We start from the raw sequence: 21,055 nt of genomic DNA, 5'->3' as shown, positions 1-21,055 counted from the left end.
CCCAAAGAGTCAACTATCCGTGACACTGCAACTGTTTGCTAAAACATTCCCGAAAGGTTGAATGTACTTTTCAAAGTGTATTTCTTAGACTTCACACAAGTCTTACTAGTTGCTAACTAGTCTTGCTATCCTCTTTGAAAACTGGAAACACTAAGGAATTAGGATTAAAGGGGAAGTCAAAATAAACTTAGTAGACACAGAGCTTCAATCCTATTTGGAACACCAATTTTTGATATCAGAACCACTTTTCACAATTAAAAGGAGAGTGTAGGATTCAGGGGCTTGATTCTAGCATCAGACAGCTTGGGGTTAGCTAGCACCTGGCTTCACCACGCACTAGCTATGAGACCTCGGGCAGATTTCTTAACTTCTCTGAGTCTAATTTCCTCATCTGTAAAGTGGGGATAATGATAATATCTAATTTGTAGAGTGGTTGTAAAGATCTAATGAAACAATATGACACGGCAAACAAACACAGTGCTTGGCATGTGATAAGCAGGCAATAAATACTACCTGCCACTGTTACTGTTAACAAAGAATGGCCCAAGTTTAGTGAGACAGAGGTCTTGAAATAAGTATACACTGTCATATTCCATAACCACGTTGCCACCACTATTGTAATCTGGGATTAACTTCCTAATTACGATGTTTCTCTTCTCCCTTTACTTTTCCAAGTTCCTCCTTAATTTATCATCAAACAGAAATGCAACTAGAAAAAGAAATGATGTTCTTGCCCTCATGAGACACTACATAGCTTTGTGTTTTATCCCAAGTGACAGAGAAGCTGAGGGGCAGCTGGTGGGGCCGGTCAGAAGAGTCTTCTGCTCAGGCACGAGTCTGACAAGTGGGAGGCCCTCTGTCTTCCAAGCAGAACGTGAGGCCTGTCACTGCCACATTTTGCCAGCTGCATTTAATTGCAGGTGGGACGATGAAATGTAAAGGCAGGGCTCCTCCCCATGTGGCCCAGGTTTGGAAGCGATCACTACTTGTAGATCCCTCTTTGCCAACTTCAGGAAGGGGATTAGCCTGCTAAACCAGTCTCCTAACTAGTCCCCCCGCTTCTACTCTGATCCCCATCCCATCCAGTCTCAACCCAGCAGCCAGAGGGGTCCCTTCACTATGTGGATCAGATCCCACGCCTCCACCTTCAAAACTCTCCAGCGGCCCCCACCTCACTCAGAGTAAAGGCTGACATCTTTCCAATGGCCTGTAAGGCCCTGCACCATGTGGCCCCAGGTCTCATCTCCCATGTCTTCCAGTCACACTGCCCTGATCGTTATTCCTGGAAAACACCAGGCCTGGAATGCCCTCCCTGGAGTCATCTACAACGGGGCTTGCCCTGGTCACTATCCCCACCACCACGATCCCAATCTGCATCCCCACTAACCTTTTCCTGCTCTTCTAGGCACTCACCAGCTTCTGGCATTCTCTAGAGTCATCTTACTTATTATGTTTATTGTTTGTGGTCTGTAGCAAGAATGTAAGCAGCATGAAAGCAGGGGCTTTTGTCAGTTTCATTCATGGATGCATCCTAAGTGTCTAGAAGAACGCCCTGTGCCAAGCAAGTGCTCGAGACATATTTGTTAGATGAATCAATGAATGAATGGCGAATGAGTAAACGGACCTGTACACATGTAGGCTCTTGGTTCCCAGCAACCACAGGAAGAGCAATTGGCCAGGGTGAGAACTGGCGGGCAGCAACTCATTTCCAGAGAACAAAACCTCCCGTTTGCGCCGTGCAGACACAAACAGGCTTGCTGTCTCCCACCCCCGCCCAGGGCCAGTCTGAACACAGACTGCAGATTTTGCTCATTTTCAAAGAAAACCTTCCAGTGCCCTTCACAGAACTTCAGGCCAAGTTAAAATGTCACGTTTCACGATGCCGCATTCTCATCTGCATCCATCCATTACTGAGCTTGGAGGCCCTGGGAGAGTCAATTAACTTCACTGAGATCCAGCAAAATAAATGACAACTCATCTTCTTTCCAGCTTAAAAAAAATCTCAGCATTAGGAAAAATGGTGAAAACGAGTCAAGCCCTGCTTGACCACTCCCCTCCTCCCTCAACCAGAGATTTGTAATACCCACATTTTAATAGCCCACCCTAACAAGAAACCAACTGCCCTCTTGGGCCCATGTCACAAAAGGACTGGGCGGAATAGTTAGGTGTGACTCATGTGAAAATAGCCGTTCTACCTCAGGGGATAAGCTGGAGGTGGCTGCAAAGCTACATTAACGCTTCTTTTAATTTGCAACCACAGCCCTGACCAAACAGAAAATCTGTCTGCGGACACTTGTTCCCCACCTGTCATCTGCTGCAGCTGATGGCAACACGTGGGTCACTGCTAAAATGCTAGGCTCCTGACAAGGCAGAAGTCCTTTGGGAACACAGAGATATTCCAATTTGCGCCATCTCATCCTATCCTGTTGACCCTGCAGGCCACAGGGAAACTGAACTCTCCAAGTACCTGTAGCTATCAGGCTTGAATAATAATAATAAGAACACCAACCAAGTCTGTACCTGTAATATCACTTTCATTCATAAAACAACTATTTTGTCAGCATCACATGCCCAGCACCTTCCTAGTGTTGAGGAGGACGCTCGGATGTAAAAGTCACAAACCTTGTCCTCAGAGAGTTGTCTATATGAGGAGGAAAGATAGCCCAGTGAAAAGCAATAAAAAAAAGACATGAAAAGTCAAATTTTTTTTTCTTTCTTTCTCCCCAAAGTCCCCCAGCACATAGCTGTAATATTCTAGTTGTAGGTCCTTCTAGTTGTGGCATGTGGGACGCTGCCTCAGCATGGCTTGATGAGCTGTGCCATGTCTGTGTCCAGGATTCAAACCGGCGAAACCCTGGGCCGCCAAAGTGGAGCGCACGAACTTAACCACTCAGCCACGGGGCCGACCCCAGGTCAAATGTTTTAAAAATGAAGTTATTGAAATTAATAGCTAGAAACAAATATCTTCGGCATTATTGGTGTATGTTATTCTAGACATCCCCACCATGTCAACATATGTATATATAAATTTTTTCCTTTTTTTGGACAACAATGAAAATGTACTATATGTCTAATCATAGCCTCTAAAAAAGGCTTTAAAAAACCCTCACTATAATTGTTAATGCTCATCCATTTGTAAACATGGATCTACATCATTTTAACTGGCTGAATAGTGTCCCTTAATAGAGGTACTTAAGTGATGTCCTATGGGTTAACTTCTACATACATCTTTATGTAGTTACCCAAATATTTATTCAGGGTACATTCCTGCATGTGTAAACATTGGGTCAAAAGTAAGGCACTTTCTTTGGGAGATATCTCTCTCTCTCTCTCTCTCTGTATATCTGCGTGTGTGTATCTGTATGTACTGAAAATGCTCCGGAGTAAAGCTGCACCAGTGTTCATTTCCACAGGCAGGGGGAGTGAGTGTCCATTCTGGGTATATCACTTAAAAAGAAAATCTTTGGCAATCTACTAGGTAAGAAATGGTATCTAATTCTTGTTTCCTTTTGCATTTATATCATTTGAGATGACATTTTAAAAACATGTTTATTGGTAACTGATATTTTTACTTTGTTATTTGCTGCCTTGTTCTTAGCTCAATCTTTCTATTAGTAATTTCATCGTTTTTCCTATTGATTTATAAAAACTCTTCATCTCTAAAGGCTACTAAATTCTTTTTTTTTTTTTTTAAAGATTGGCACCTAGGCTAACAACTGTTGCCAATCTTCCTTTTTGCTTTTTTTTTCCTTTTTTTTTTTTTAAGGATTGGCACCTGGGCTAACAACTGTTGCCAATCTTTTTTTTTTTTCCTGCTTTATTTCCCAACCCCCCCACCCGCCCCCCGCCGGTACATAGTTGTATATCTTAGTTGCAGGTCCTTCTAGTTGTGGGATGTGGGACATCACCTCAATGTGGCCTGACGAGCGGTGCCATGTCCGCGCCCAGGATCCGAACCCTGGGCCGCCGCAGCGGAGCACGCCAACTTAACCACTCGGCCACAGAGCCGGCCCCAAGGCTACTAAATTCTTTCTCACCACATATGAAATAAATATTTTCCTAAATTAGCTATTTTCATTTTTACTTTGTTTATTGTAGGGTTTTTCTGGCTGAGGAAGACTGGCCCTGAGCTAACATCCATTGCCAATCCTCCCCTTTTTGCTTGAAGAAGGTTGGCCCTGAGCTAACACCTGTGCCAGTCCTCCTCTATTTTGTATGTGGGTCACTGCCACAGCATGGCTTGATGAGTGGTGTAGGTCTGTGCCTGGGATCCAAACCTGTGAACCCTGGGCCACCAAAACAAACACGTCCAACTTAACCACTACACTACTGGGTCAGCCCTATTGTATGTGTGGTTTTTTCCCCCCTGCTTTTTTCTCCCCAAGTCCCCCCAGTACATAGTTGTATATATTTTTTTAGTTGTCGGTCCTTCTAGTTGTAGCATGTGGGATGCCACCTCAACATGGCCCAATGAGCGGTGCCATGTCTGCGCCCAGGATCCGAACCCTGGGCTGCCGAAGCAGAGCTCGTGAACTTAACCACTCGGCCACGGGGCTGGCCCCTGTATTTTTTTTAATAATAAGAAACTTTTAAAAATTGACATAGTCAAGTCCATCAAAATTGTGTTTTGTGGTTATGCCCTTGCCATCATATACCTATCTTTAGTATTATACAGTTGCATTTATTTTATGTAACCACTTTTACATTTTTAATTTCCACACTGACATCTACTATACGTTTAAAAGGACACAATTAAAATCTTACTGTAGCTCTTTCAGAAATCACATAAAAATATAAAATCAATGTGATCACACAAAGTGTGCTTATTTATCCCAAAGTACATTTTTCATTTCAATTTTAGAGATGGATCTAAATTTTATGGGGGAAAAAATTCCCAGCAGTTCTTTTCACTTCCAAAGATTGTAGTATATGACAGCAAATGACATGACAAGCTTGTTATTTTTCTGAGCTAACATTATTATATCCTTTTTGGTCAGCAATTGTGCTCCCTGTATTTGTTTTGTCTTCTCAATGGGACTATAGATGGCATGCATTAACAGAGTAACTTCTACCCGAGACTGATTTCTTTGAGAAATTATCCAAGAAATTGTGGTCACTAGATTCACATAGTTTATTACTTAATTTGGCACACAGTAAGCACTGAATAATTGAGTGAATTTTGTGGATTAGGCACATATTAAGACCTCTGGAAAATAAGCAAGATGATATGTGGTTAAAAGGGGTTTTTTAGAGCCATTAACCCAACAGCAAAATATGAGATGAACAGACATAAGAGAGAGGGAGAGAAACAGATCAAGAGGGAGGCTACTGTGAAATCTAGGCTTCCACTGAATGGGCCTATAGTAGTGGATTGGTCATAAAATTGGCAAAGGAAGGTCAAAGCAAGACAGAATTATAAGCCTGCCTGCAGGACTCAGTGAATAAAAGTTCCAACAGCAGAAATCAGGAAGATGAAAAGAAAAGCAATCTGGGCAGGGCAGGGACAGGAGCAGTGGGTTTTGTATCAGACATAGTAAAGTTATCACTAGTGGGGCAGTCTAAGGGACAGCTGTCTCACAGACTGCCAAAGACACAGGCCTGGGGCACACAGCAAAGTGGACAAGGGGAAGAAACCTCTGAGAGTACCTACACGGTATCAGACACTGTCTCAGGTGTTTTACTCGTAGAGCTGGAATGTAAATTTCAGTCATCCACACATTAGTGCTGGACAAGGACAAAGACTCACGCAGAGCTTGGTTAGATCTGACTCCACCACTTCTAGCTACAGAGACCTTGGGGCAATTCACTCATCCTCTTTGTAAACCTAAGTTTCATCATCCAAAAATTGAGGATGATAATGATGTCTACGTCAAAGAGCCAGAATAAATGACAGAATCCATAAAAAGTAAATAGCATGGTACCTAAAATATAATAAAAACTCAGTAAAGGTAGCCATTAGTGGGGGAAAAAACCCAGAGAAATGAACAACTGGCTTAGGGATGGTCCACGTTAAGGGATAGAAGATAGAGATACTGAAAAGATGGCAAGGTATTCAACAAAATGGGAGAAAACCTTGAAAACACAATGTTATAGAAATCATGGAGTGAAGGGTTTCAAAGAAGGAGTTAGTTAAACTTAACCATGAGGATAGAAAAATGGACCATTTGGCCCTGGTTGTTCTTCATGCAAGAAAAGCAAATTTGGACAGCGCTACATACCCAAAGCTGGTCATCCATGCCTGGTGGGTTCTTTTTGATAAAAGCACCATAGTATGTAGCAATATTCCGGTGATGAGAATATTTCTTCAACATGTTAATTTCTTGTTTGATTTCTTCCTCTTCATCCTGTTTTAGAACAATAAATATTCTGTCAAGAAAATCAAAGTCTTTAGTAGGATTCTATATTTTATCGCCATCTATGTCAACTATATATTAAGTTCTTTCTTAAGTTTATTCCTCTGCTTTGCTAATCAAGCACAACTATTATATGACATGACTTTCTTTTTTGACTACAAAGAAAAAATTTACAAGACAACACATGGGCAGTCCAAGGAGGTCTTCTGTTTGTACGGCAAACAGGCATGGCACGCAAGCTGTTGGAAAAAACACACACTTCATCCCTTCACCCAGAAAAGATCAAGGTAGACAGGCTATTGAGATAAAATTCACTCTAGGCCTCTGGGAACTGTCCGTTGAGTACCTATCACAGACCATATCTGGTATAGGAAAGATTGAGGCAAGTGAAAAGAAAAAAATACAGGCTCTTAGAATTAAAATTGGTTAGGTTCATTTTCTTTGAAGCCTATTTTATTGAAGTGTCTGACTGAAGATGATGAAAGTCAGATGGGAAAGTAAGGGTAAGTTCCCGAGATCTGAGGAAGTTCACAGAGCAGGAGTACCCATCTCACCTTCAGGAAACTAACCATGAAAAGAAAGGGGAAATGCGGTAGTGCCGTGAATGTGAAGAGGTAACTCTCCTACAGAGTAAGTTTCCTAATTCAGGCTGCGTTCATTCTGAGCTTCAATTTGGAGTCCACCACATGGGCCATTTTTAGAGGCCCTGCCATCACTGGTGGAGAGGTATGTGTTCTCCCATAATTTCATTTTGATAAGTACATATCAGTTAGACTGCAAAACAGTATTTTATTTTGAGGTTGGTGGGGAAAAAAATCTCTCTCCCAGGAAGACTGTTTCAGACACAGCAGAAGGAATCCCTGAGTGTAAGATGTTACATTACCATGATCTGAAAGACCACTCATAGTGTGTCCCTGTCTGTGCCCTTGCCCTCTCCAGCTACCTGGCCTCCCTCCAGTGTCTCTATATTGCTGGGCCCTTCTGCAGTCTCCCATGTTTGTCTTCTTCCCCTTTCCTCTTCTTCACATAATCTCTACTCATCATTCCTGATTGAGTTAAATTGACACCCCTCAGGGATCTCTTTCCTAATTCTCTCCGGCAACGTCAAGTCCCCCCACTGTATCTTGTTCACTCCCTCTACTTCACATGTGCCATATTTCTTGGTATTGGTATAGAGGTATGGGTCATACTGTATCATAATTACCCTTTTTCTTGACTCTCTTCTCCATGGATTGTAAGCTCTCTTCTGCCTTCAGATCTCAGTTCCAGAGTCTCTTTCCCAGCAAAGCTCTCTGATCTGCCTGACCTGGCTCTAGACTCACAGATCATCACATGTTTCCTCCTTTTGCAATCCACATTCATCTCTCTAATCATTTGATTAAAGTCTCTCTTCTCTATTGGTCCATAACAACTATAAACACAGGGATCTTGCCTGCTTTTGCTCTTTATAACATCCCCAGCACCAAGCAAGTACCTGTGAATAAACATGAATGAAAGAATGAATATCTACAAAGGGCCCAACAGCTTACAGCAGTGTTAGTGATACTGAAAAGAAGTGTTCAAAATAAGATGAGGAGAGGAGTGAGATGCTGCCATTTCCTGACCACACACACACAAAGTTTTAGGAAAAAACAATGGAGTTTTGCAAACCTAGGAGAACTAAGCATGTTACACATCACGTGACTTAACTATGTCGAAGACGGGGTAATCTCAAAATAGAAAGTACGATTGGGATGCTGAGCTAAGGATGCTAAGCATGTGACCCTCACAGTGGAGGGGAGCAGAGGGGTGAGGGGCCGGGATGGTGGCTGAGGGAGGGGATGGCACAGTGCTGACCAACGAGTTCTTCCCAGCAGCTACTGGAAACTGCCCACACCTTCAGCCTTCACCGCAGGTCTAAGAGAGGACTGACCTTCAACTTGTCGAAGGGTCCCTGCGGGGTGCCTCAAATGTCTTACTATGGTGCTATTTCAAACTCATGATGTGGGGCCAAATAATTGTGAACGAATGTCAAACGTGAGCGGACATACTTTAGAGAAGCCTAAATAGAAGGGGAGAAAACACACCTGAGAGTTTCTGGGGGCAGCCTGGCATCAACAGCTGCCTGGATTAAAGAGGCAACTACACGAGCCAGTAGAACACCCACCACTTCCCTATGGCAGCCTGACAGTCTCAGCTTCAGCCATTCTCTGTGAGAAGTCGGGCTGGTTCTACAAGGATGTGCTGTGTGTCTCCTGGGTTCTCAAGAGGATGGTGGGTGACGTGGGAGAGAATTAGAGGGGAAAAAAGTGCCTATAAAAAGCTTACCATATCATTAAGAAAATAAGAACTCATGAAACAGTTAAATAACAGTGGAATTCAATATATAATTAAATCCAAAATAAACAGGATTGGAGATCAGAATGAAGTCAGGACTTTCCCCATCACTTTGCAAAGGTAAACTGAGGCAATATGATAGTGAAGAAAGCATAAGCATCGAGTCAGAAAAATGAGGGCAGGCAGGTGGTGTGCACATTCAGTCTGGGCTCCACTCCTTTCTGGTTGGGTGACCTCAGTAAAGTAACCTACCTTTTGGAGTCTAAGTTTTCTCATCTATAATGAGATACAGATTTTATAATCATATTATTATATGTCCCAGTCTTTTGTGATAATTAAGTGAAGTATGTGAAAGTTATAATGTGTAATACAAAATAAACATTGTTATTAATCTTCTCAACCACAAAATAAATAAATAACAAAGGCAGGAGGGCAAGAATGTAAGTAACTTGAATTTTAGGTTTAAATTGCACTGTTTCCAAACACAATTACGGAAGCACTGTGGGTCATGGTTATGTAACTGTAATATAGAACCTTGATCTTGATCTTACATGACCTTGTAAGTGAGCAGGCAATTTATCAGATCTTCAGGGTTACTGTTTATCAGATTTTCAGTCTAGGGTAATGATGGCAGCAAGTTATTCAGTAAATTGAAAGAGAGGCACTGTCTATGACTACAAGAACTCACTTAACCATTCCACAAGCTGTCCATCCTCTCACAAGAGGGCTCATCGAAGGAGATGGCTTATGATGCTTTCAAAAGACAAAGATAACAACTGAGGCTAGAATTAGATTACAAAGTTACAAGAGAAGGATATCCTCTATTTTGTAAATGGATTATTCTTATGTCTAAAGAATCAAGCACTCGGATCAAACTCATTGGGAAACTGATGACCACTGGGTCATAATGAAAAACAAAGTAATGGTACCAAATTGTCACAAATTTAAAAACAGAGTAATTTTAATAAGCCAAGTCCAGTACTCTGGAAAGATGCATTACTTCAATGAGAAGCCTTCAAAACCCAGTCCAAGCTGATTCATTACCTCACCTGAGGCACGGCACTTCAACTCTCAGTCAGTTATTTTGTAGTTATTTTGTCAGTTGTTTCCCACCTGTAAACTCGAATAAGAATACCCATCTAAGTCACCTCTCAGCCTTAGAAATGGTTAAGTGCTTATTTGAGCCTAGCTTTATTATCGGCATGAAGTTTTTTTTCCAAGATCATAGGAATCAATTTATTGCTCGGTATTTGTGCTAGACTGAAAAGACATGGCCATGGGATTGGGCAGCCTCCCTCATCGAGAGGAAGAGTCCCTTTCCTCTCCTTGTCTCTGCACGTGGCCATGGGACTTGCTTTGGCCAATGGAACATTAGCAAACGTGATGCAGCAGAGGCTTGAAAAATTCTTGTGCATTGAGGCAGCCCTCTGCTTGCAGAGAACACTTCCATGTGAGAAACCAGGACTGGCCTCCTGAAGGGTGACAAACCGTGCGAAGGGACAGTGGTTTTCTCAAGTGCAAAGAAATGGATGATTCCAGGAAATGCTTTTAAGCCACTGACTACCTCTGATGACGATACGATGATCGTAATTGTGGTTATAAAACATAGCCAAAGGCGACCTTACAGGATGTTCACCATGTACCAGAGGTTGTGTGTGTATCATCGTATTTAACACTCAAACAGTTCGATGAAGTAGATGTTCTTAATGATTCTGTTTTACAAATGAGAAAAATGAAATGAGAAATGAGAAAAAGTTTCAGAGTTTACGTTTGTTTTCAACATTAGAGCTAAGAGTTAAAGCCAGATTTGTCTCACTCCAGAGCAGGTGTTCTTATTCTATACTGAAAACTCCAAGACAGAGGAAGGGCAATTAGCCATGGTGGTAACACCAAAGCTGCTAAGCACGAAAGAAGAGTTTAGGAGCATCTTAAGGCAGGACTGAAGAGAAACCTGCCTTTGGTCCTCCAATTAAAGGAGCTTGTTAGCACACAATAATATTTGCTTATGAATGATTTCAGGAGATAAAGGAGGGATGTTAAGTCGCATATTTATTACACAGGGGAACATACTTTAAGCGCCTACAATATGCTAGGATTTAAAAATGGAATTAATAGGACATTTTATATTACTGCACTCCATAACAAAGAGTTTGCCCAACATTTAGCTCTCAATCCATGGAACAGAAATAAAACTGTGTAATTCTTATAACAATCCACACAACTGGTCAGTTTATACTCTAGAAGGAAGCATGAGGTGTATAGACTCATAAACGCCACCAGCCACTAGATGTAGGGACACTGACTAGAGGCGCCTCTGCTCCTGCTCACCTGCCCTGCGTCCGTGGCAGTTGCTGGCATTAGGCAGGTGTTTGTGCTAACTGATCTGATCTGTGTTGACCGAATGTGACCAAAAGCAGAAGACAATTTATTCTTAAAAAATCATAGGCTATTAGAATTGGAAGGGATTGCTGACATTTTTTAGGATGTGGTTGAAAAAAATTTTTTTTAATAATTTGTAGTAGTGAAATCTCTTCCTCCAATAGACATTTTATTCAGGATGCCAATATACAGCATCAACAAAAACCAGCCTTTTTAAATTATTAACTACGTAATATCTAGTTATAAAGTTAATCAGTGACAACAAAGAGGGTGTTGTAGTGAATACAAAATTAGAATTTTTAAAAGAAATTTAAAGTCACATATCAGCTTCAATATCTTATTAATTTTTGGTTCTGTTTTGATTCCAAAAGATAGACAAAATCTACATTTCCTAAGATAAGTAAATTGCAAATGGTAACTTCTTTTTAAAGAGCATGCCTTGAAATTTCAGTGGAAGCTTCATAGTGAATGACATTTGCACACAAATGGAGTAACAAATTGAGACACTGCCATTTTCCAGTGCATTCAAAGTTGGCATATAACACACAGTTTGAGGTTTGTTTTTTTTAAATCACAATCTATTAAACGTTAAAATATACTAAAAATTAAATGATAATTAAGTATGTGTGGATTCTCTAAAATTATCTCAAGGTGAAATTATGTACCTGTGAACTATATTTTTACAGGTCTAAGGAAACAGACTCAGAGTGTCTGTTTAATGAGTTGCCAAAGCCCACATCTCTTTATTGCAGCATTGATAGAACTCACGATTTTACCATGACATTCTGCAGACAGCACCTGAGTTGTATATGTTAACCCTAAGCTAAATGAATTCATTCAACAAATATTTAAGTGCCTACTATATCCTAGGCACAATGCCAAATGCTAATAATGTAATAATACAAGAATGGGCATAACAGATTCAAACTATCGTCTAGCGGGGAGCACAGATGGAAATCAAAGAATGACACAGATGCATGCAAAATTACTAACATGAGAGGTATGGATAGCTCATCTAATTGGGGACCTCGGGGGAGACAGCCCCGAGAAATTCAAGTTTGAGCTGTATTCTAAAGGCGTTGTGGAAGTTACCCATTTGGGGGAGGAAAAGAAAGCAAGATGTAGTGTGATAGAGGAGCAAACCATTTTCCTGGCAGAGAAACAGTGATTGCCAAGGCACTGTAACTAGAGGGGATACGGCATGTTGTCTCCTATGGGGGTCATTAGTGCGAAGGAAAGAAAAATGAAAAATGTCTGCAAGAGACACCATGATAATAATAATAAGATGCACTGAACATTGTATTCTACATATTGTTTTCAGATGCTTTATAAATAATGATATTTACTTCTCACACTAACTTTATGAGAGAAGAGATATTATCCACATTTACACAAGTGAATAAGGGAAGGTTAAGCAAAATGCCCAGGGTAAGAGAGCCATGAAGTGTCAAGACTAGGATATATCCAGAAGAGGGTGACAACTTGCAGTGTCTTCTTTACTATTCGGCCAATCTGCTGTCTCTTACCAGGAAGTGGTGTCCCTCAGAGAAACAGATGACACAAGTCTGACATCCACCTTTCTCACACTTAAGCCTGCGCTGATGTATGACTCCAAAGAAAATAATGAATTAAAAGAAAGCCCTGTGTTCAAGTAACCCAGAAGCAAATACGTTTTAACCCTAGTAATGTTGTCATTCATTTGGCTAAATCCTACTGTAAATGAAGTGGAGTACAACCTCAAGAATCCTAGACCTACAATTCAGCTAACAGCCTACAGGAATTGGAATGAGTCTTCTTTTCTGATGATATTAACAGTGTAATGGATAATGTCTCCTCTTTTGGCTTTGGTTACCAAGAAAAATAACTATGGAGTTCTCTGTGAGTTGTAATTTGGATTTCTTTTTCCTTTATGTAGCTTTCTACTTTTTGTATTTTCTCTGGTCTCCTGTTTTTACAAATATATTATCATTTTGTGTAGTATCTACTATGTGCCAGGTTCCAGGTTAGCAGGCTCTGCAGGAGGTACAAAGATAGATAACGCACAGTTCCTGTTCCCAGCTCATTAAAGTAAGTAGGCTTTAAATGAGTAACAGAGGACATTTTATGAAGGGAAACCAAAAGGTGAGTTTCAAGTCATTAAGAAGAAAGCCATTTGCAACAACATGAATGGACTTTGAGGGTATTAGGTTAAGCGAAATAAGCCAGACAGAGAAAGACAAACACTATGATTTCACTCATATGTGGAAGATAAACTGACACATGGACAAAGAGAACAGTTTAGTGGTTACCGGAAGGGAAGGGGGGGGGGGGGGGGGGGGGTACAAGGGGTGAAAGGGCACATTTATGTGGTGACTGACAAATAATAACGTACAACTGAAATTTCACAATATTATAAACTATTATGATCTTAATTAAAAAAACAAGAAGAAAGCCAATATATTGATGAGGAAGTCAAAACTCAAAAGAGCTCAACAAGATAGAACCTAGTGAAGTCAAAAGAGGGACATAAATGTGAGATGGAGAAGGTGCGCTCAGTGCAAAGGAGGGGACAGATGTACAAAAGGAGACCCCACAGTCCACCACTGAGGAGCTTGGCTGCATATCTGGATGTGAACACCCTGCTCAACGACTCCAGGCACCCCAATCTCTGTGTGCCAATTTCCTCACCCACATGCTTCTCAAATCCACTAGGGGCTAAGAGAATTAATTATAGTTTTGAGCAAATGCTTTGAGGTACATAAATGAAAGGCACTGTTGGAAACAAACCATCGTGATGGAAAAATACTTTTAAAACCCAGTGCACCTAAGTGCTCATCTCCATTAGATTAGAGGGTAGAGAACAGTAGTCTTCAGGTCGTTTTTTGCTCTTGAGTAATCTCTCTAACACTTGTACACACATATACAAGAAGCCTACACATCCAGGCCATACACTGAGCATGCATGCACATATGCAGAGACCCCGAGAGACATAAGCCACCAAATGGGCATCATCAGTATGGAAGGTAAGAAGAGATGCTGAAGTATGCATGGAGTGGACAGCTCAGCTCGTTCATTTTTATAACTCCAGGAGCTTTCCAAGTTCTTCACGCTGTACAACACAGTGAACTAAAGCACTGGGCATAGCCCCAAAGGTGGAGAGTATCATGAAGACCAAGAAACAGTTGGCTTTTCTCTGTTAAAAGTTCTCCTCATGTGCTTCATCATACTGGTCTGTCTGCTAAAGACATCTACCTGAACAGCCACAAAGGAGAAGTCCCAAAGAGGTGTCCAGAAGGGTCTCTGTGGCAGAAGAGCCTGAGGCGGGCACTCAGAGGCTTTGCTGAACCCATCTGAGCATCAAGTGCCCACAGCCGCAAATGCCCACCTCCCAGCCCTCCCACTGTAACCAATATCACCTATCCTATGGATCTCACATAGTTGTCACTTTATCAGGGAACATACTGGCCACCCAGACAGGTCAGTTTCCTTCTTAAATTCTCTATTAATACTCTCTACACACTCCTTGAAAGTTAAAAAGAACTCTGATTAAGTAACTGTTCAACTGTTAAATGTCTTTCACGCATGTTGGAACATAAAATTCCAGAAGATAAGGTCTGTCTTATTCACTTCTATCATCCCAGAGCATAGCACATTCATTCATTCTTAAATAAATGAACGAATGAATTATTGTGATTTCAGTCTTCAGCTTCTGGAGGCTAGCCCTACTTTCCTGGATCCTGCCCTACATCAAGTCTTTTTGACAGGTAAATACTATAGAGAGTAAGATGAATAACTTTGTAACTGAGATGGTAAAGACGGCTCTGAGTCAAACTATTTACGTGTATTAACAAGTAACCAACCCACGTACGGTGCGTAGACCACAGCACAGGCTACCATCCCCATACAGAACTACAGAAGTTCAGTGCACACTGTAAAATCCTCTTTTCATTCCGATTGCCTACCCCATTCAGGCATTCACTGTTTCTTACCAGGACTAATAACTGAAATCATTTATTGAGGAACCATTATGTGCCAGGCACTAGATATTATACAACTTTAGTCTCAAAACAAGTTTGCAATGTTTGTATTCCCATCTAACAGATAAGAAAAGTGAGACTCATAAAAGTTTAAAAATTTGCCCAAGGTCACAGTGAGTAAGGAGAGGAGTAGGCCGTGAACCCAGCTCTGTCTGAATCTGAAGGCCACACTCTGCAATGCACCCCCCGCCTCATTCTTATAACGGGGCTGTGGGAGCGCGGGAGCACCCTGACTGGCTGGACTTGAACTCCGACCTTGCCATTTACTGTCTGAGGGGCTCAGGGAAGTTACTCAGGCTCTTCGTGCTTTCAATTCCTCATTTGTAACATGGATACGATAGCAGTGCTCCCTGTGGGAGATGTTTTGAGGACTAAATGAGTCAATACATGTTGTACTAAGTCCTAAGAACAGTGCTTGGCACATAATAAGCGCTCAATCGATGTTAGCAATTTTTACTTTGACCACGGCTGTTATTGTTGTTATTACTATTAAAATCATGATGTGCTGTGTTACTATAATCCCTCCACTGAACTGCCTCCCTTTGGGAGGGAGGAACCCAATGTGCTTAGAGCAGTGTGTCCCCTGACTCCTCCAAACAACCCAAGATGAAAAGATGGTTTTTTTTCTCTTGGTCCAGTTTCAGCAAACACTCACGGAGCCCATTAATTGCGTGCAAAGCACTCCAGCAGAGGCTACTGGGAGGGGCCACTTCCTGAGGCTTCAAAGAGATGTGCAGACTGGTGAGAAGCTTCAGCCATAGAAATTCAGTAAGACAGACAGAGACACTCAGTCAAGCAGGGGCTAACACGGATCCTTCCAGCAGGCAAATCCTATCATGTCACTTTGCTGTTCAGCTTCTGGCTCCCACTCTGGCTCTGGCAGTGGTTAGGGGAAGGGGCCAGGACTTACAGCCTCTACCCCTTGTAAAAAAAAAAAGCCAAAAAAACCCCCACAAAAAACCCTTATATCTCTTTCATATCTTGGATTTTTGCCTAGGACTATTTGACCAAAGCGTCCTGTTGGGAAAACCTTGCAAAATCCTTGTCATGGTATTCAGTCCCTTCATGACCTCTCACTTGTCCAGATTCATCTTGTATTGCTCTCTCCTCAGCACTTTTTAATCTTAAAACTTAACTATGTAATAGTTTCCAGAACTTGCTCCACGCTCTCAGCCCCCATGCTTTGGCACAGGATGTTTCCTTGGCCAAAAATGTTCTCATCCCATTGTCCTCCTGGGCTTCAGGACTGCCCCTCACTGTCACATCAAACTTTATAGGTAAATTTATTTATGAACATTTTAATTTTATTATAAAATGGATTTGCATTACTTATAAACATTAGGGCAAGGTTGTGTTATCGTGAGCTCTCCTTCAGGCAAAGGACCACTTTTTCATCTTTGAATTTCCAGTGCCCGTCATAAAGTAGATGTTTAGTAAATGTTTATTGTATAACTTAATGAAAAAAATCATACAAAATTAAACACAAATACTTCCATATTAATTGAAGACCTATAGCAAAGTGGTTAAAAGGATGGACTTAAAAGATAGAGTTAAAATGCACAAGTTGAACTACTCCACCATTTACATGTTACATTGAGCAAGATACTTAATATGCCTGTTTTCTCAGATCTATAATGCGATTAATAATGGAATCTGTTTTGTAGGTTGTTGAGACTAAATGAATCAATATATGGAAAGTATTAAAAAGAGTTCTGGCACACAATAATCATTCCATCAATGTTAGCTATCATTATTATTATCTTTGGCTGAAATATACAAAATGTAACTAGAGAGGTACTTTAATTAAGGACCAAATCAGTTTCGAACACAGCCACCATAATCATATGATATCTCAGTACTATGATTGCCCTGGTTTTGCCTTCCCAGCATCCTTTCCACTCTTTTCTCTAGTATCTCTCAGGTTTTTCCTTGAGGAATCATCTTCCCAACTCTCAGTCCTTGTGGTAGGTTTCAGGGCCAGGCACCCAACCCAGATGCGGCTGAAGAGAAACAAAGATTGGTTCGGGGAGGGTGACGTGACCCAAGCTGAGCCATGGACATTCAGACTGGCACTCTTTCTGGGACTAAGCGTAATAAAGCAATGAAAACATGAGCCTGGAGCTGCTGGTGGGAAGAAAGCAGAGCCCAGAGATGGAGAGAGACAAAATTCCCAGTCACATCATGTGACTTCCTGGATGCTACAGAGCTTTTTCTTCTTTTTTTAAATATTCACAAGCCAGTAAATTCCACAGTCAGCCTCGTTCAGTCTGAGCGGGGCTTTGGCACTACAACCCAACATGTCCTGAGTCATAGGATCACAATCATTCACTGTAAAGGTGAGAGTCTATGATATTATGTTAGTATCGCATTAAGTCCTATATTGTAAAGGGACTAGTTTTCACTAGGAATTTTTGTCCAAATGAAGATGGGGATCATTTACAGAATTATCAAAGAATCACAGTCTCCTCACACTTGGTGGTCAGAGAGCAGTAAACGCAAGACCATAGGAAAGTGCTCCCCAGACTTGGGGTGCGCGATGCTCCTTGAGGAGCTCGTCCAAAAGGCAAGTTCTGTGACTCCACCCAGAAAGTCACAGCAGGCCCAGGCATTTGCATTTCTCGTGAACATTCCGGGGTGCTGCTAGTCCACTGAGGCTGGTAGTCCACTTTGAGAAACACTATCCAAAAGACCCGATTTTGTTTAGCTGTGGCAGGCAAATCTAGAGTATACAAACCTACCTGGGACGGAACCCCCAGAAAGAGCTGAAATATAGAAATTCCCATAATTATTTCAGGAACTAAAAGAACTTCAAAGATTGAGTCTAGTTTCAGCACTAATTCTGAAGCAAATATTAGCGACTTTAGAAGTGTCTCAGCTCTAAAACAGGAAAGATATAAGCATTACTTCCAGTTCTCTCTGTGGATATTTTCTATTAAAAAAAAAAAGAAGAAGTGGTATAGAACAAAAACAATAATTTAAAAGTTGATTTCTTATAGCTTTATCAATTTCACTACAATAAACTATAGTAAGTTTGCAGATCACCGCAATTAACAAAGACGACCTTTGAGAATTCATCTCAGTTTTTAACAGAGCAGCTATAATGAGCACAATTATAATAATTGGTAAGAAGCTTTCGCAGCATTCCATAATACACAAAAGACAACATGCCAAAATGAAATAGATTGTTTTCTGAGGGCACCACACGAGTATCACAAAGGAAATCTTATGTTGACTGTGATGTGTAAAGGGGTGATACAAAAGTCATTGGATGCTGTATCAGACACCACGGGAAATAAGAAAACCATTTCCTGATGTGAATCTGTGTTTGCCTTTGTTAGGGGTCACTGGTTACATAATGGTCAATGAGGTGCCTAAATCAGGGAAACTGTCCAGCTCTTTCAACAGGGGTCCCCCAAGAGAATTCAGCGTAAATACTATAAAGCATCCATTGTACGCAATGGATTGACTCTCTTATGCGCTGAAAATGGGGTTAGCTTTGTACCATGCTTGGGGGAATTGAGAAAACAGTCTCTCCAATCATTTTCTGTAGGGCTTAGTTGCCTTGTGAAACCCAGTTCAGAAAGGTTAACTGACACTCCTTAAAGTGAAAATATGTACTCTGGGATAAATTGCCGGGTCACTCTTTTGATTCCAAGCAAGGTGGTCTAGCAATAGTAAGTGGTTCTTTGAGCAATTTAAAGTCTCACAAATAGAACCAGGAAAAGTAATGTTCAGTGCTCTCAAGCCATACTTTATGCCTCAGTATACAACTTTGTGCTCACTTGTGCGCTGAGATTAATGATGTCAGCGGAGCTCAGCTGTAGTTCCGTGGAACCACACAATAGAACTTTACAGCATGACTGTCTTGGACTCCATCCACAACCATTCGTTGTTAAACTGCCACGTGCATCACATTATATGGTGATCCTATTCAATCCAAGGAAAATACAGTAGTATGACTTCAGCAGAATTGCAAAATAAATTCTGATGTGCTTTGTGGCGGGAGCTTTGTAAAAGATGTACACATTTATAAAGGGTTTCTAAGAGAAGACTGATAATACTTGGTCTTGATTTTTGTGTCAGACCCTGTTAATTGACTATACAAGTATCCATTCTCTCTTCATTCCTGACTAACAGAACCTGGATTAATGCAACACATTGGTAGAATAAAAGATTACATTTCCCAGCTTTCCTTGTAGCTAAGTATAGCCAATGAAAGAAGAAGTAAGTAGAAATGTATATAAGCAGAAAAGGTTTCACCAGAAGGGGCTCTCTTCTATACCCTTCTGCTCCCATCAACTCTCCCTTTTTTTTTTTTTTTTTGCCTGTCAGAGAATGTGATCAATGAAAATCTGACAAGCACCTTGAATCATGGAACTGACCTTAAGTGTGGCAGCTGTGTATCAGAATGATGGAGCAGAAAGACAAAAACATCCTTCTTCTCCATCACATTGTTGCCACACATCCCTGGGCTGCCGACTCTTGACTCCTTTAACACAAGAGAGTAAAACACTTCTACCATTCTTAAGCCTCTGATACTTTGAAATTTCTCCTCTAAGTGGAAGAACCTAAATCTAACTAATATAATCTCCATGCAGATTCTTATTTAGTAAGGGCCAGTTGAATTAATAAGCTAATTGGGATTAAATATTTGAACTTGCTTGTAACCTCTGCAATGTGAATAATGTATTTAGGACAAATAAAAAGAGGTACTACTTTATATTACTGCTATTAAACATACAGAAACAAAAGTTTTTTTACTGGTGAAAAATGTATATAATTTAAAGGGGAATTCAGATCAATAATAAGTAAGGAAAGGAAGTCAGTACAATGTGTGGTTTAATGAAAATTAGTGAAATTAGTAGGCAGATAGTGAACCATATAATACATACTTGTCAAAAGTAACAAATGAGCCAGAAAAGGCATGGATTCAAGTCTGACATACAGACACACTGTGTGCCTTTCTTATTTGTATACTGGTTCTTGATACCTTTGTGTGACCCATTCATTCTATGTTTATTTACATTGAATAACCCACTTCTGGGCCGAACGGAAGACTTTGGTCTTTCACCTTTTATGTACAACAGACAGACATCTTAGAAAAACCCCCAGACAACAGCAAACTATTAACACGCTTTTGATGTCCAGGGACTCCTTTCCAGTCTGATTTTTGCTCTGGACTCTTGAAAAGGCATTAAAATATTTTAAACAGACCTAGCAAAAAGGATTGAAAGCGTAAGATTGTATTTAAAATAAAGTCTATTCCTTAGATTGTTTTTGATCATCCAGGCAGAAATTTTGTTTCAATCATAATAAGAATCTGTGATTATTGTGATGATTTGGTCAATAATATTTTGGGAGAGGAAAATATTCATGTTAAATACCCTAACACAATCTTCGAGCTACCAAAACTCTTGTCTACTTGAGTGTTAGGCGGACCTTTGGGAAAATTGTTAAGACCCATCTCTTTCTGTGTAATCTCAGTATTATTCTTTTAATATCTTCAAATCCTTGTTCTGTGTTCATATGCCAATATCCTTGGTTGTGTTTATGTAAATTACCAGCACACATTATTCTTCCTCTAACTGCATAGGTATCTAATTTAATTTGAGTAATTTGCCCATAGTCTTCTCAGTCAGCTATTGAATATTCTTACTTCTTTACGTTAAGCACAAGTGGGGAAAGATCTTAGATGTTTAAGAAGATTTTATTTCTGAAAATGACTTTTTTTAGTCCTAACTTCTCTATTATAAATATATAGCTATTGAGATGGCAAGATAAAGATACGTTACCCCTGTGACGTCCATAACCTTAATGGCTGCAAGCTGGCCCGTTTTGACATGACGACCCTATAAAGAAAAAAAGAATAAAAGACTTTAGTTCTGATGAGCAATATTAGCATTCAGTTCCAACTAGAGAAAACAATCACCTAGATCAGTGTTACAGAACGCCAATGGGAAAGACAGAAACACACACACACACAGAAACCTT

The 21,055-nt window shown here is 40.6% G+C and overlaps 1 protein-coding gene across 14 annotated transcripts in view; it reads right to left on the bottom strand.

Annotated features, from left to right (window-relative positions):
* The window catches only part of TNIK (TRAF2 and NCK interacting kinase), a 382,525-nt gene that overhangs the window by 139,797 nt on the left and 221,673 nt on the right, over positions 1 to 21,055 (bottom strand). For all 14 annotated transcript variants that reach the window (XM_046658783.1, XM_046658791.1, XM_046658784.1 and 11 more), the window contains exons 3-4: positions 20,857 to 20,913; positions 6,219 to 6,344 (exon numbers count right to left, since the gene is read on the bottom strand). In XM_046658783.1, coding sequence (XP_046514739.1) covers positions 6,219 to 6,344; positions 20,857 to 20,913 — 183 coding nt within the window. The remainder of the gene's footprint in view (positions 1 to 6,218; positions 6,345 to 20,856; positions 20,914 to 21,055) is intronic.

Source organism: Equus quagga, chromosome 4 (assembly GCF_021613505.1).
Source record: "Equus quagga isolate Etosha38 chromosome 4, UCLA_HA_Equagga_1.0, whole genome shotgun sequence".
Lineage (NCBI taxonomy): Eukaryota > Metazoa > Chordata > Mammalia > Perissodactyla > Equidae > Equus > Equus quagga.
This window is presented reverse-complemented; position numbering and strand designations above follow the sequence as displayed.